This window comes from Cherax quadricarinatus, chromosome 4 (assembly GCF_038502225.1).
Source record: "Cherax quadricarinatus isolate ZL_2023a chromosome 4, ASM3850222v1, whole genome shotgun sequence".
In the NCBI taxonomy this organism is placed as follows: domain Eukaryota; kingdom Metazoa; phylum Arthropoda; class Malacostraca; order Decapoda; family Parastacidae; genus Cherax; species Cherax quadricarinatus.
Window position 1 is genome coordinate 76620814 of NC_091295.1, and position 15273 is coordinate 76636086.

At 38.5% G+C, this 15273-nt stretch overlaps 1 protein-coding gene across 1 annotated transcript; it reads left to right on the forward strand.

Moving 5' to 3' along the window:
* The first annotated feature begins 608 nt into the window (after positions 1 to 608).
* LOC128684432 (uncharacterized) lies at positions 609 to 14741 on the forward strand. Its single transcript, XM_070098389.1, has 5 exons — positions 609 to 711; positions 4435 to 5266; positions 11108 to 11232; positions 12288 to 12363; positions 13979 to 14741. The coding sequence occupies exons 2-5, from the start codon at positions 4481 to 4483 to the stop codon at positions 14585 to 14587; spliced, it is 1596 nt and encodes a 531-aa protein (XP_069954490.1). The 5' UTR covers positions 609 to 711; positions 4435 to 4480; the 3' UTR covers positions 14588 to 14741.
* The last annotated feature ends 532 nt before the right edge of the window (positions 14742 to 15273 follow it).

Genomic DNA, 15273 nt, shown 5'->3' on the forward strand with positions numbered 1-15273 from the left:
CATTTAAAATGTTGAGGATAACTGCACATTAAACTCATGAGAGCCAGAAATTAATGAAAGGCGTCCCTTCGCCACAACAATATTAATAATTATAAAACGTACAAACCCTCAAAATATCGAGTTTTAAGTGACAGAAGTGGTTAAGTGACGATGGTGAGGCTATCATCAACAAGAAGAGCGGTAAGTGAACAAAATCTAATGGCATAATAAATAAAAATGTGAAAATTTGTATGTTAAGTTTTAAAAGAAGTGTGTACTCCCTAGGCATCCTCGTGGCTTCATTTTAAAGGTAAAACAGGAACTATCCACCTTTCAGTCGTAGGACAAGACCGTCCATGGGTAGGATAATTAGGATAGGGCCGTTCATCACCCAATGGCAGGAAAGGAAGGACCTTTTACTTCGCTAGGGTAGAATAGAACCATTTCAAGGATAGGACTCTCATTTTACAATGGTAGGATAGGACTGTCTGCTTGTTTAGGTTAGGAAAGAATCATCCACATCCCAAAGGTAGGATCATCCACGTTCCAAAGGTTAGATAGCACCTGTCCTTATCCCAGGTTCGTGGGCAAGAAATAAGTCTGGGGACGGAGACATGCAACATTGCCACATATGACCGCGGGGCAAGACGAGGCCCCACTCAGTGTGCTGCGGCAGCCGCACTCAGCACCTCAGTCTTTGTTCAGTTGTTGCCAGCGTGAACACGTGTGTCGGTGCGGGGTGATAACAACAGTAGTTGCTAGCGTGAACACGTGTGTCGGTGCGGGGTGATAACAACAGTAGTTGCTAGCGTGAACACGTGTGTCGGTGCGGGGTGACAAGAACACAAGTAGTTGCTAGCTTGAACACGTGTGTCGGTCAAGAACACAAGTAGTTGTTAGTGTGAACACGTGTCGGTCAAGAACACAAGTAGTTGCTAGCGTGAACACGTGTGGGTACGGGGTGACAAGAACACAAGTAGAACATTGTACAGTTATAGTTACCGTGAACACGTGTCAGTTCAAGTGACACGAAGGCAGTTTGATATACCAAACTTAGCATGAAAAGTAGAAATTAACACATAATAATATTATAAAGGAGTGACTTGGAAAATAAATATGTTTATAAAACATGAGAAGAGGCACTGTAGCCTCGTCTGGTTAATGTCTGTTTTCGATTTTCTTCTTGTTTCCGTTAATAAAATTCTCTGTAAAAATAAGATATCGCCTCGAATATTCATGAATAATTAGTGGTTTTAAGCAAATAACAAACTGTAATGGCCGGAGATCGAACACTGGATACCTTAACACGCCACCCTAGTAGCCCACCAAAATTCCGAGACGCCCTAGACCACTTAGCCATCAATGTTACAAATATCAGGTGCCCAGTATCACTGGACATGTCACTTCTGATTCGGACATACGTGGCTATGGGAAGCTACAGGACTAATTTCATCCCCTTCCCGGTTGGAATACCAGTTACTTACTGATTCGCAGGATTACATACACATTGCATACATTTAAAAACAAACTCGAAAAGTTTTATACTTTTGCACTAGACGATAAATATGATGATGGTTTTGGATAAACAAAGGCTCTGAGCAGACATAACAACATAAAATATACTAAAATATATCAATATGATAAATAATGACACAGAGTAAGACCAAGGCAAAACTACACAGTTTCAAACAATGCTAGAATTATCCAGACATTTACAATAGAAAATTTCAGTGAAGGCAGTGAAGAAGATGAATGCACCTTAGAGAAGGTTATCGAGGTGAATCATACTATAGTAGGCCTACTTATGATATGCGAACCCTATTCAACCATACGACAGAATCCAAGGAGTTACAGATGAATCACAAACAATTATTTAGCTTGACCGTGAGGGAGGACAAGTGTATGGTGTTGGTCTGGTATCGTATAATAGTATAGTAACACGAGGAGTGGATGGTGGGCCACTTTTAGCAAAAAGGTTATATTCTTAATGTAATATCTTGTGGGACGTAATGTTATTTCATGACAATAGGCTCAGGGAATAAGAACAGAGACATAATTCAACTTGTGGTCAAAATAAAGTCACTGCCATCACCCAAGGACACTTACACTCATAAGACAGGATGCATAAAAAAAACTGCATACCGTGACTTGAACAGTTTACAACTATCCACAGATATGAAGTAAACGCTGACTCGCTTCTTTCTTGACAGGTAGAAACGTCGTCCAATTTTTATTTTCAATTTGTGGGTTAACTGTGGAGAGGATACCCACACTACTGAAGGTCGGGAGACAAGGGGCATCAAAATTTGTAATTGTGACAGTAATAATATATGAGTGAAGCAAGGAGTGTGTAAGTTACCAGCACGTTAAATAACATTATACAAGCCGAGTGGAAACAATTTATGCAGGATCATTAGTCCAGCTTGCAAGCTTCTCATATAAGTTGACATTTAAACACGAGCAAGTCCACAGATTCCTTTGAACTGATTTCAAGGTTTCTCAAAGAATACATAGGAACTAATTAAACAAATTGCTGTGAAGATTATAATGGACTTAGCTAGTGATTCTATCGACGAAACTTAACAGTAACGAAAACTCGCAATATTATATTTTTCTAAGTAATGTACACAGTTGCCCAAAGAACACAGAAAAATTAAGTCAACTAAAATGAAGAAACAGATTAAAACATTTCTTGGGAGAGAAGAGAAGAATTTACTATCTCATCAAAAGGAGGAAAGGGTCACCTTGCGGATCAATAAGTTTTTATTAAAAAAAATAAAAAAAAAGATAAGAAAACCTCAGCGAAACTTGGAAAATAAAGTGGCAAGGGTATCCAAGACATGCAAAATCACTCTTTCAAATGTGCAGGACAAAGGCTGTGGGGGGGGGGGGATGGGCCCATTTGAAACTAGATCTAGACTGATTACAATGACCAGGAAATATACTTTTTAACAATTATATCCCGTCGGTCTTCATACAAGAAGATACTAATGATATCGCAGCAATTAATAATATCACAGCTTCTATGGACATGGTTATCAAACAGATCGATTAAAGCAAGGTTTAGAGTGTAAGATGGAAGGTAGTGAGCCGCTAACTAGCCTATCAAGTACTGTGAACGAGTGTTGTGACGAGATGTCGAAGATTAATACAATTCTTCTCAATCAAGATATAAGTCAATACCATCGAATTACTGCCCAATAAGCCTGACAACAGTAGTAGGCAGGTTATTTTAATCAATAATAACCAATAAGCCACCTTGTAAAGCACAATCTAATGAATCTCAATACGAAGTCACAAGGGGACGGTCATGTCTGCCACAAAAAAAATAGGCCAAATAATGGATTCGGAGGAGGTTTACCATGAACGTGAGAAAGATTTGGAAGGTTATGTCGTAGTCCGAAAAGTGGCAGATTCAGTTAATTGTGGAAAGATGATCATCGGCTGCTGGTGTCAGTACCTATTATTATGTCAAGAGAAAGAGGTAACTTTATCGCTAGTGAATAGGGGCAGCAGGTACCTATTTTCTGCTAGGTAAACTGGGGAAGCAAGGGTCTATTTACTAAGTGAAGAGGCAACAAGTACCTAGTAATGATAGGTGAACAGGCAACAAGTACCCATTTCCTACAAAGTGAACAGGTGTCAGGCATCTGTTTACTGCTAGATGGAGAGACAACTGGTGTCTGTTTCCTACTAGGCGAACAGGAGAGGTGTCAAGTGCCTATTTACTGCTGGGTGAATAGGGGCAACAGGTGACAGCCACCTATGTATTGCTAGGTGAATACTTCAGGGGTCAAATGTCCGTTTAATGTTAGATGAATACGATCAGCAGGTGCCAAGTACCTATTTACCGCTAGTGAAGAGGATCAGGTACCAACATGCTGCTAGGTGACCAGGTGTAGGGGTGTTCTTATGTGTCTCTTCTTAAGGGCAACAACGACATGTGCCGTATGAGTCCTAGGTGAAGGGTGAGGTGTGGCTAGGTACTGCAGCTTGGGACAGCGCGTTCAAACCTGGAACCGATATTCAGGCTTCCTGTCACCCTGGTAGAATTCTTCTATTATTCTATCCATTTACGCTTGTTTGGCTACCTCGTGATTAACCAAAAATAGTTTCTGAATTCCCCTCTGATGGCGCTTTCTATCTTTCACATGGTTTTTGATAAAAGAGATGCGGGTTTTAGGACGAGGTAAAAACAACTCTGAAATTTGATTCGAGGTATGAACGCGCTGTTTACAACGTGCTCGTGTATTGACATTGTGGGAAGTTCAGCAGGAGGTGACTCCTTCAACATAGCTATTTATTTTGCTGTATCTATTGCCACAGTGACGCTATGTAACACAAGTTTTGTGATAACATAAATTACTTTTTGGGGATTGTTGTGAATTAGCTCGAGCTGATCTACTGTTCGTGGTATATAAATAATCGAATAATAATTTTTTTACATTTTTTAAGAAAGCCTCATACGTGGATAATCTTGGAGTGACAACCGCCGTGAACAATGGACTGTGCGGCAATAAAACTTTTAATTGACACTCAGCACGAAGCTTATAAAAATGCGCTGGAACTGTTCGTTAATCAGCTTACAAATAAAATTGATGCCTCCCAGGTGCAAATACTGGAACTGGCAAAAAGCCTCGAATATATTCAAGCTGATGTTGCGGAATTGAAGTCAGAGGTGAAACAACTTGTGAATAGTCAAGTTGAGGATAAACCACATACAATGAAGTGGCAAGACAGGATTAGCTCTTCAAAACATGCTGTAGACATGGAGGTCACTACACTCAACCATGTGACCCACCACACACTCAGTGGCAGCCTTTGCATTGAGGGACTGGGCGAACTGGAACAGGAGACACTGGATGAGCTGACGAGTAAGGTGTGTAGCCTCTTGCAAGAGAGGCTGAAGATGTCAGAAGTAGCATTACAACAAGTGCATCGAGTAGGCCAGCAAGGCGACCACAGACCTCGCCCGGTCCTTGTCACATTCTGCAACTACAAGGATCGAGACGCTGTCCTCAGACGTTCTAGGATACTGCAGGACCTCAAAATCTACATTAAAGAGAATTTAAATCTCTTGGACACATCACGAAGGATAAAGTCTAAGGGAGTAAAAACATCACATGCAGAGTTGATTGCAAAATACAAGGATGGTGCCAGTGGTGCTAAGTACAAGAATGGTGACATCGGTGATATCTTAGAGCCTGGGATGCTGCCTGATTCATCATCTCCACCATCTGGGGCTACCAGGGATCATCTTAAAACCTCCACTGCTGATGCTGATACGGTGCGGACCTGAGCCTCTGACCCTACTCAGCATGCACATTGGGTTCTGCGTGTCCATACGAAGTAATGTTAGTTAGACATGTAGGTCATCAGTATGCTCTTAATAGTAGTATGAGGTAGCTGCTAGAGAAGTGATCTATGTTAAATGTGTTTACTGTTACCGTTTATTCACTTATATTATTGGCGTTTAAAACAGTTAGTGTTTAATACAGTAGCTGTACCCACTTAATATGTTAGTCATCACAGTATCAGTTTTAGCTTGATTTTTCTACATAAATTTAAACACTCAAAACACTATAACTAACTCTTATTATATTCAAGAAAAACGCTAAACTCATAAGGGTAATTAGGTTTGATTCAAGGATCAAACGTAATTACCATTACTACGGCACCCACCTTGAATGGAACTCATGTGTCACACATAGAAGACAAGTTCAACGTCAGAAAATTTTAATGAGGCTGTTTCTCCTGTGTCTTATTTACAAACTTTCCGGTATAGTATACCATTTCTGATACACATCTTCCTTATAGAGAATTGCAAATACTCTCATAGCTTTCCCTTTAAAATATTACTAACATCTCAGAACACATTCTGAATCCTAGAGGCACCCAGTTTAGCTTTAGTAATATTAAATTTTCACGCAGATTTATAATTTATGTTCAGTAGTAATAATAATACTAATGTTGAAGCTCAAAATACATAAGATGCACACCACATTTGTACTGTATTTTAATATCCAAAGGGTATATATAAAACAGTGAGGTGTGTATATGTATATATTGTACATCTTAATCCAAACTTGTAAGCCTAACTTACTCAGCAAAGACAATTCATTGCTGCTGTTGCTCCACAAAAATCAGTCACCATAAAATAAATGTATCTAACTGACGTTAAATAACATTATCTAAATCTATGGTAACTTTAGACAGGTTAGGTAAACTTAAGTTATAGTAAACTGCATTTTCATGATTTTACCAAGTTTAGTTAGGTTACTAAACTAAATTTTGTGCATTTGCATACTGTAGCTTGTTAATTCATTCAAATCTGAGATCACTGCACAAGAAAAAAAAATAAAAAATAATTTTTGAAGGCAGTTCAGCTTTTTGACTTGGCTTATTGAACACGACCTACTGTATATATTGTACATCCAGTTAACTTTAATCCCTATCTTAATGATTACGGTATCTTTGATGTTAATGACTATGTGGCTCATGGTCTTAATGACCTCCTGCAATCCATAAACCTTTGCCTAACAAACTAACTCCTGTATTAATGTTAATATTTTTAATATAAATTTGAAGAGCAATGTTTGAGATAGTAAATTAATCCAAGTCAGCCTGTGCATGCGGATGACCAAAGTTTAAAGTTATTGATGACACATGTCATTCACAGATGTCTGTTGCAGTATCATGCAGAGCTGCAGTGTCACCAGGCAAAGAACTTGTTCATTGTTGTTATTGACACCAAAGGTAATTTAAATAAAATAGTAATATATTAGCAAGTGCATTTGATTAATTACCTATCTGCCTGGTGATATAATTAGCAACGGATTAAAATGTAGAGAGCATGAGCTAAATAAGTTTTAGTCATTATTACTGATCATAACAGCACTTAAGAAATTGCAACAACTATGATTCACCATTTAACAGTGCAATACTGTCTTGCATTTTTCTCAAAAATCACAGAACTGACATAGCATGAACTAGCACCAGATCAAAATATACCAATACAAAACACTGCTTTACAGTAATCTATACAAATTTATATTAAGGAGGAACTGTTTTGGACTCAGTTATCCACCAATAAGTGTGAGGAGGCAGGCCACCACTGAACCATTTGGCAAAAAGATAAAGTGAGAACATATATCATGCTTAGGAAATTGATTGTAATAGGCCTCATTGTAGATCTAGATACCATATTTTGCAGTAATGTAGGAATGTGGAATCACTCATTAGTTTACACCTGAATTGCAATTGATACTCTGTAAATGCTGTGTTGATTAATGGTAACCAAGGAGGGTCAACAATCAATGAACTAGGTATTGATTCTCGCTGCAGACCTTTACGCTGAGTGGTACAGAGGTTGCAGCCTCGTACCATTTTAATGGCAAATAAAGTGTTTGGTTCCTCTCAAGAGTTACTGACGTACCCTATACAACACTGAACAAAACAAACTACTGAAGTACAATGACAACACTGAAACAAAAGTTCCTTAAGTAAAATTATATTAAAAACTAATTCTGACTAATGTTAACAGATTCGTGTGTGAGATTCGTGTTATAGTGTACTGTATTAGATTACTCTGGTAAGCCCTAAACCTGTGGTTTATTCATAGTAAGGTTGGTGAAGGCTCAATCCTCCGTTCTCGTAACGCGATTATTATTATTATTATTATTATTATAAAATAGAAGCGCTAAGCCACAAGGGCTGTACAGCGAGACTTGCTATCTAACTGTACTTTCCAAACTGCAGGTTATACTAAAACTTGAGCAATAGCTATTAAATTAATTATATTTTAGATAATAACATGAAAGTCTTATTCTCTATCAGTTGTTTCTTAACTAAAGGGATACAGTTTTTTGTTGGAATATTTCTATATCACATGACTTGTTACTCCTACTATACTGTCTGCCGTCTCTATGAAAGCCTAGCCAATGTTATCCAACTTATCCACTGCTTTTAGAATTCCAAAATTTTTAAACACAGCAAGTTTTCTGAGTAACTCTTCATAATTGACCATATTTATGAACGAACAGGAAGAAGGGGAATGTGATAAGGGCTATTACCTCTTCACAGTACATTTGATTACCTTTATCTAGATATAGTGATGTGTAAATTGAATCTTAAAGTGCCACTACATCACATGTTCATGTCATCACATTCCGGGAAGCAAAGATGAGTTATGTGCAGGCAATGGTAACTGATGAAGATTTAGACACATATGCAACATCTGGATAACTTTATTGTAGACGTTTCGCCATCCAGTGGTTTTATCAATACAGATTCTAGGACATAATTTGAAGACAGAACTATATACAAAAGATGAGGTAATCAGTGCCTCAGCCTTGGAGTTGATGTGAAGAGCACACCAACTTATTATGTCCTAGAATCTGTACTGATAAAGCCACTGGATGGCGAAACGTCTACAGTAGATGCCCAAATGTTGCACACGTGTCTAAATCTTCATCTTGACGGTATTGTATACCATTCTTGTGCAATAGTAATTGCTGAGGTTCAGGTGAATCATACAAATATAACAGCACCTGTGATGTAATCTGTGGGGACTCATTGACTCGTACAAATTAGATATACAGCAGAAAATTTGTACTACATTGAAAATTAGAATGTAGTTCACAGCATTATTACCTTTATAAGGAACACTGCTCGTACCGGCCATACAGAGCCTGGGGAACTTGATTTAGTCATGTCTGATCCGAGTAAAGAGAAGATAACTCCAGTTCCTTGAATCAAGAACTATTCAACATAACGCACCGCACCACTCCCCTCACTCTTGAAGAGAAAATAGTTCAGAATTTTAATCAATGATCAAGGCAAAATGGTATTTCCCCCACATCTTTTATTCATAGCCTGCAATGTGCAACTGCATCTTGCTTGAGCATGATTTTAGCTTCTTGGCGAACCTTTCTGCATTTAATAAGGACGATATTTTGGACTCAGTCCATAGTCAAACATACATATTTCACTGACTATTTATTTGTTTAGACCTCTTGTCCAGACCTCTTTACCCTCTGACCTCAAATAACTTGACGAGCCTTCGATGCTGCTCCTCAACAGTTAATTTTTATTTAATAAATAATTCTTATTTTACAATCTTACATAACACACACACACACATAGGCAATGAAAGATTGCATTGTTAGTTGGAAGGAAGGTGTGGCTTTTTGTGCGAACTGCCTCCTAACATACAACTAATTTCGGTGTTGTACATCCACCAAAATCTCGCCGCAAACGTTCTCAACCCACGTTTCAGCAGAAAGATTGGCCAATGATGCTGACAAACGTAAATCCAGTTTGCTGGGGCTTGTCAGGATACTAGTAGGTATCCTTGGTGTTTGAGGAAGCTTCGTTGTTCTAGTGGTTCCTATATCCATGTAAATTATGCCGGTTTCCTGCCTATTCGAGTGACACGTCCGGCCTCTAACACTCGTGTCTCGTGATCTGTAATTAACTAATGTCTTCTAACTGATTTAGTTCGAATTTGAAACGCTAGCTAACTAACTAATACTACTATGTTAGACCTAATCCTATTTTAGGTCCTAAAACTGTATTAACAATTCTTACGGTTATTTACTACTTTGTGTAACTAAGTAATCTTGACTCACGAAATCGTAACGACACGATTATGGTTATGTAATCTTCCTAGGAAGATAAATATTAATATTATATACAGGTGGACTTGTTAAGAGCTTGTAAAGTTTCTACACTATGAAACGTTTATTTGGAGTAAATTTGCACAGTAGGCATAGGGAGGAAGTGAGCATATAATTCAGTATTCTGGAGATGTGTCAATAAGTAGGCCTATCAAAGATGAAGTGACTTATAGAAGAAAGAATGTGGCAATAGTATTGAGGAGTCTGATGAAAGAATTAAGTTTGTCAATGGATGCGAAGGGGAAATTATCAGGTGTAGTGATAACATTTTTGTGTAAGTGTGAGGCAGCATTGTCCATGAATGTTGCAGCAAGGAGGAGGAGGAGGCTTGAGGTAGTGATAATAAGTTTATTCAGGTATATGTTTGAGATCAGTATGGTGTAAATATTAAGCAGAAAATTAGGAGTGACGAAATTAGAAGACATAATTCAGGGAGAGGAAGAGGGATTTTTGAGAGAGCTTGGTCATTTGAAAAAAAAAATGTTGAAAAATAGACTGATAAAGAGGTATGAGGAACTCCAAAGGCTGTATGAATGAACTAATGAGAGTTACAAGAGCTAGAGGCCAGCATCCAGCAAGTGAGTGTGCAGTATTGGAGTGAAGAAAGGCGTGTGGCTTTTGAGACTTGACAGGGAAACCTATTAGCTAGACTAATGTTTTTTGAAGTGCCTTCATGTTAAAAGATGCGTGGTAATGTAAAGATTTGGTGGGTCATTTGACTGTGATGTCATTGTGCTTCTGGAAAGGTACCTGTGGAATATAGGGTGGTGAAAGGTTTTTTGTATTGCTTACCTTTGTCTTGGTGGGAAACGGCCTATGTTCAATAATATGTGCTGCATTTTTATTTCATCTTTCAGATGTTAATTTATGCTGTTACTGTAGTACAGTACTCTATAATACATCTTGAAGTACTGTAGTTACTTTAATTCTGTATTTACAATTTGCATTATGATTTATTTGCAAAAGTTCAACAGGTTAATAATTGCACTAGCTACTTACAGTATTTTAAATTATTAAATATTAGTTATGAAGATACTTGGACCAAAATAAACTTGCATAAAAACTTGAAGAACACTGATGAGTGAATACGTTATATTTGTAGTATTTAATTATGTTTCACTGCAAACAGTGTCTTCCTTATTCAAAGAGTACTCTTACAGCTATCTTCACTTACTTGTTACTACAGCAACATCAAAGAAATTAAACTTCAGCTTTATATTGGCATGAAAATACACAGAACATTACAAACACTCCTGTCACTATGGCAAGCTCTTGCAAAGATGTATTATGGCATTTCCCAAGCATTAGTGTTACCTCAAGCACTCTCACCAAACTAGCTTCCAGAGCAGCAGCCTTTGTCATCCTCACTACCTATGTCACTTATTTCTAACACATATTTTACAGAGTTTAGTGTAGCAGCTGACCAGAATGTTAATGTGTATTTATTACAGGGTGTTGGACGGCAGGTGTTGTCTCTGCATGTTGGTCAGGCTGGTGTGCAGCTTGGTCGTGTGTGCTGGGAACTTTTCTGCCTGGAGCACAGCATTTACCCTGATGGAGTACCTTACTCTGCTTTGTGAGTAACATGTCGTCTTGGTCCTCATGATGACTCAGGTTTCAAGGTCACTGGTTGATTGATTAATTGAGTTTGAAGCCTATCGACAACTTGAGGGTCATTAAGGCTGTTTGTAACCTTTTCACTGGTTAAAAAAAACATTTCAATCACTAAAACAGAGATTAAAAGTATCTGTGGCCATACACTCAGAGACATCAGTCTTTCTGTGTGTATATCCTCGTGCATATTTTTATTCTTCAATATATGGTAAATATGTATACATACCTGTGCATTATTTCACTACAAACGTATTTTTGCAGTTCCTTTCATGAGCTTAGCTACAGAATGGCGGTTTTGCTTTAAAAATGTATATAGTATGTACAGTACTCATATATAGGTGATTTGTTTATTTATTTATACAGTAGTCACAAAAAAGCGCCTACCAATAAGTCATTCAGCCCTACATGGCGACGACAAGTTACTAATTATTAGTCAGGGTTTGAAAGAGTGAAGGGGTTAGGACACTCGTCACTGTGGGATAAAAACTATCCCCTTAAAACAACTTCTCTTGTCAACTCAAAGCCTTACTTACCTCTCTTCCTATTCATTCCAATCTTTACCTGTCTACCCACAACATTCATATCTCTTCCTGACTGCCTATAACTTTTCATCCTTCTCTTACTGTTCTACCCCGAACCTTTCTTACCTCTTCCTACCCACCCCAACCTTCTTTGCCTCTTCCTGTCAACCCGAAAGAAGACTTGGATAAGTAGAACCACATTGGTGATAAGCATATGGGTAATACATACATTTATTGAACATAGGCTAAATAAAAACAGGCCATCACCTCAACACCATCATTTTAGGTAGTTTTACCAATATCTTCTCATAGTTTCATGTTATATATGTGAGGTGTAATTATTATTATTATTATAATCAAAATCAAAAAGAAGCGCTAAGCCACAAGGGCTATACAGCATGTGAGGTGTAAGATATACCTCTTGGCGTATGCTCTCAAAGTGGTGTATTTACTCTCAGAGTGCCAGATATTGACAGTCAACATTTTTTCCCAACAGTCGTGAGGAGTCTTCCCTGGACGCTTTCTTTTCGATGAAAGTTAAGACACTTGTGCAACATCTGGGTATCTTTATTGTAGACGTTTCGCCATCCAGTGGCTTTATCAATACAAATTCTTGGACATAATAAGAAAACAGAAGAACTATATACAAAAGATGAGGTAATCAGTCCCTCAGCCTTGGAGGTGGTGTTTACAGCACCGTGGTTGTAGAGATTCTGAAGCACAGGCAAGGAGACTGGCGCTTATATAGGCGTCAGTGAAAGGGACGTGTAGCAGACGAGGGCATAGTCACTGGTAGGCGGGATTCCCCAGTGGAAGTAGGTCCTTCCCAAATTGATGGGCTAGTTGTAGAAGTCGTGAAGAAGGTCATGTAGATGTCCTCTGAATCAAGAACTAACCAATCAATTTGGGTAGTGACCTACTTCCACTGGGGAATCCCGCCTACCAGTGACTATGCCCTCGTCTGCTACACGTCCCCATTCACTGACGCCTATATAAGCATCAGTCTCCTTGCCTGTGCTTCAGAATCTCTACAATCACTGTGCTGTAAACACCAACTTCAAGGCTGAGGGACTGATTACCTCATCTTTTGTATATAGTTCTTCTGTTTTCTTATTATGTCCAAGAATTTGTATTGATAAAGCCACTGGATGGCGAAACGTCTACAATAAAGATAACCAGATGTTGCACATGTGTCTTAACTTTCGAAACCCAAAAATATTCACAAAAAAATACATTTTATCGAGATCAATTACAGTTTTACATACAATAAATACTATAGTGTTCAATTATGTATATAAATATAAAATAACATTTTTACTTACCTTTATTGAAGATTGGTGATGGCATCTGGAAGATAGGGAGGAGGAGAGAGGGAGTTGGGGTTAGTGTTTGGAAGGAGAATCCCCCTCCATGAGGACTTCAGGTAAAGCCCTCTCTGGGGTTACTTCCCTTCTCTGTCTTTTAATGCCACTAGGACCAGCTTGAGAGTCACTGGACCCCTGTCTCACAAAATAACTGTCCACAGTCCTCTGTTTCTGGCACCTCTTCAACGTTTCCCTAAAATAGGACATGGTTCTGTCACTGAACTGGTTCCAGGAGTTTTCTGTACCAGATCGGCATGCAACTTCCTTGCCTTTTCGCAAATAATTGTCTCTGGAACATTATCACCTTCCATCTCTTTATCCTTGAGCCACACTAGCAACAACTTCTCAACCTCTTCAACTATTTGTGGTCTTTTTTTGGTTAGCATATTAACACCTTTCGCAACATCAGCTTCCTTGATTTGTTCTTTCTTTGCCAGGATAGAACCGATGGTTGACTTATTTTTCCCATACACCCTGGCAAGCTCAACAAGTCTCACACCACTCTCATACTTCTGTATTATTTCCTTCTTCACATCTATGGTGTTTCTCACTTTCTTTACCACAGGGGTACCACTAGCAAGTTTCTTTGGGCCCATGGCAGCTTATTTCACAGTCCCACAAGCACTAAACACAATGAAATAATCGTAAAATGCGTGAATGAGAGCGCAGGTTAGTGTTCACTCAAGCATAAACAAAGCTAGACTGGCGGACAGGCTCATGGCGCCTGTGCGGGGACGCGGACAGAGCGGGGCTAATTAATTATATGGCAGACAGGTCCTGTTGGTACCCGGCGGTCCGAAAATAGGGGCGTGTTCGATAATAGGGACACAGTTTGTCCGAAAAAATGGTCCTATTTTCGAAACTTGTGCCTCTACCCCGACTTCACTTTCCAGTGATGACTTATGCACCAGTTATACCAGCAGACAATGCTTACAGAGAAGAGCAATCAGTTGCTGACATGACAACCGCTTGTTTTGACCTCTCTACACAAATGACAACTTGTAATCCGGTTAATGGCAAATATATGTCTTGTTGCTTGTTATATCGAGGAGATGTAACACCTAATGATGTACAAAGGGCTATATGCGATGTAAAGCTAAAGAAAACTGTCCAGTTTGTGGAATGGTGTCCCACAGGCTTTAAAATAGGAATCAATAGTGGATCCCCGAAGGTCCTGCCAGGTGGTGACCTGGCCGAGATGAGTAGAGCAGTGTGTATGTTGGCTAACACCACCGCCATGAAGGATTCCTGGGACCGTATCAACCACAAGTTTGATCTTATGTACAGCAGACGTGCATTTGTTCACTGGTATGTTGGTGCAGGTCTAGAGGAGTCTGAGCTTTCTATTGCTCAAGAGAATTTGGCTCAACTTGTGAAAGATTATCAAGAGGTTGATGCTGATTCTGAAGAAGTTAATGTTCAGGAATTCTAGAGCTGGATAATGGTAAAAACTATGAAACTTCGAGCTGTGTTTAATGCATGGAAAGAGCAAAATTTAGATTCAGTTAATGTTTTTTGTTCAAAACCACTTGTACATTTCGTTCATACCTAGTTGTCAAAGTTTAGTCTGGAAAGTAATAATGTGTTTGAAAATCTCGTTAATTAGACACTGTTACCACTATTTATATTTTCTTCATTCTTAAGTTATAGTTTTCAGAGCATGTACAGTCTATGACATTTTCTTCCCTTGGTAGAACCGGCTAAGTTTATAGCGTGCTTTTCTGTACTTTAATATCCGACCAGTAATTCACAAAACATCAGTTGTGTGTATAATAAAACTATGAAGAAGTATACCACATATTCAGCAGTGACTCACCAATGTTTAATAACCATATATCCCTTTCCCTATGATAAAAGAAAGCCCTGAATTTGTTATACAGTGGACCCCCGGTATTCGATATTAATCCGTTCCCAAGAGCTTATCGAATACTGAAAATATCGAAAACCGAATCAATTTTCCTCATAAGAAATAATGGAAATCAAATTAATCCGTGCAAGACACCCAAAAGTATGAAAAAAAAAATTTTACTACATGAAATATTAAGTTTAATGCAATAGAATAATTACAATAACAATAAAATAATTGACACTTACCTTTAATGAAGATCTGGTGATGAT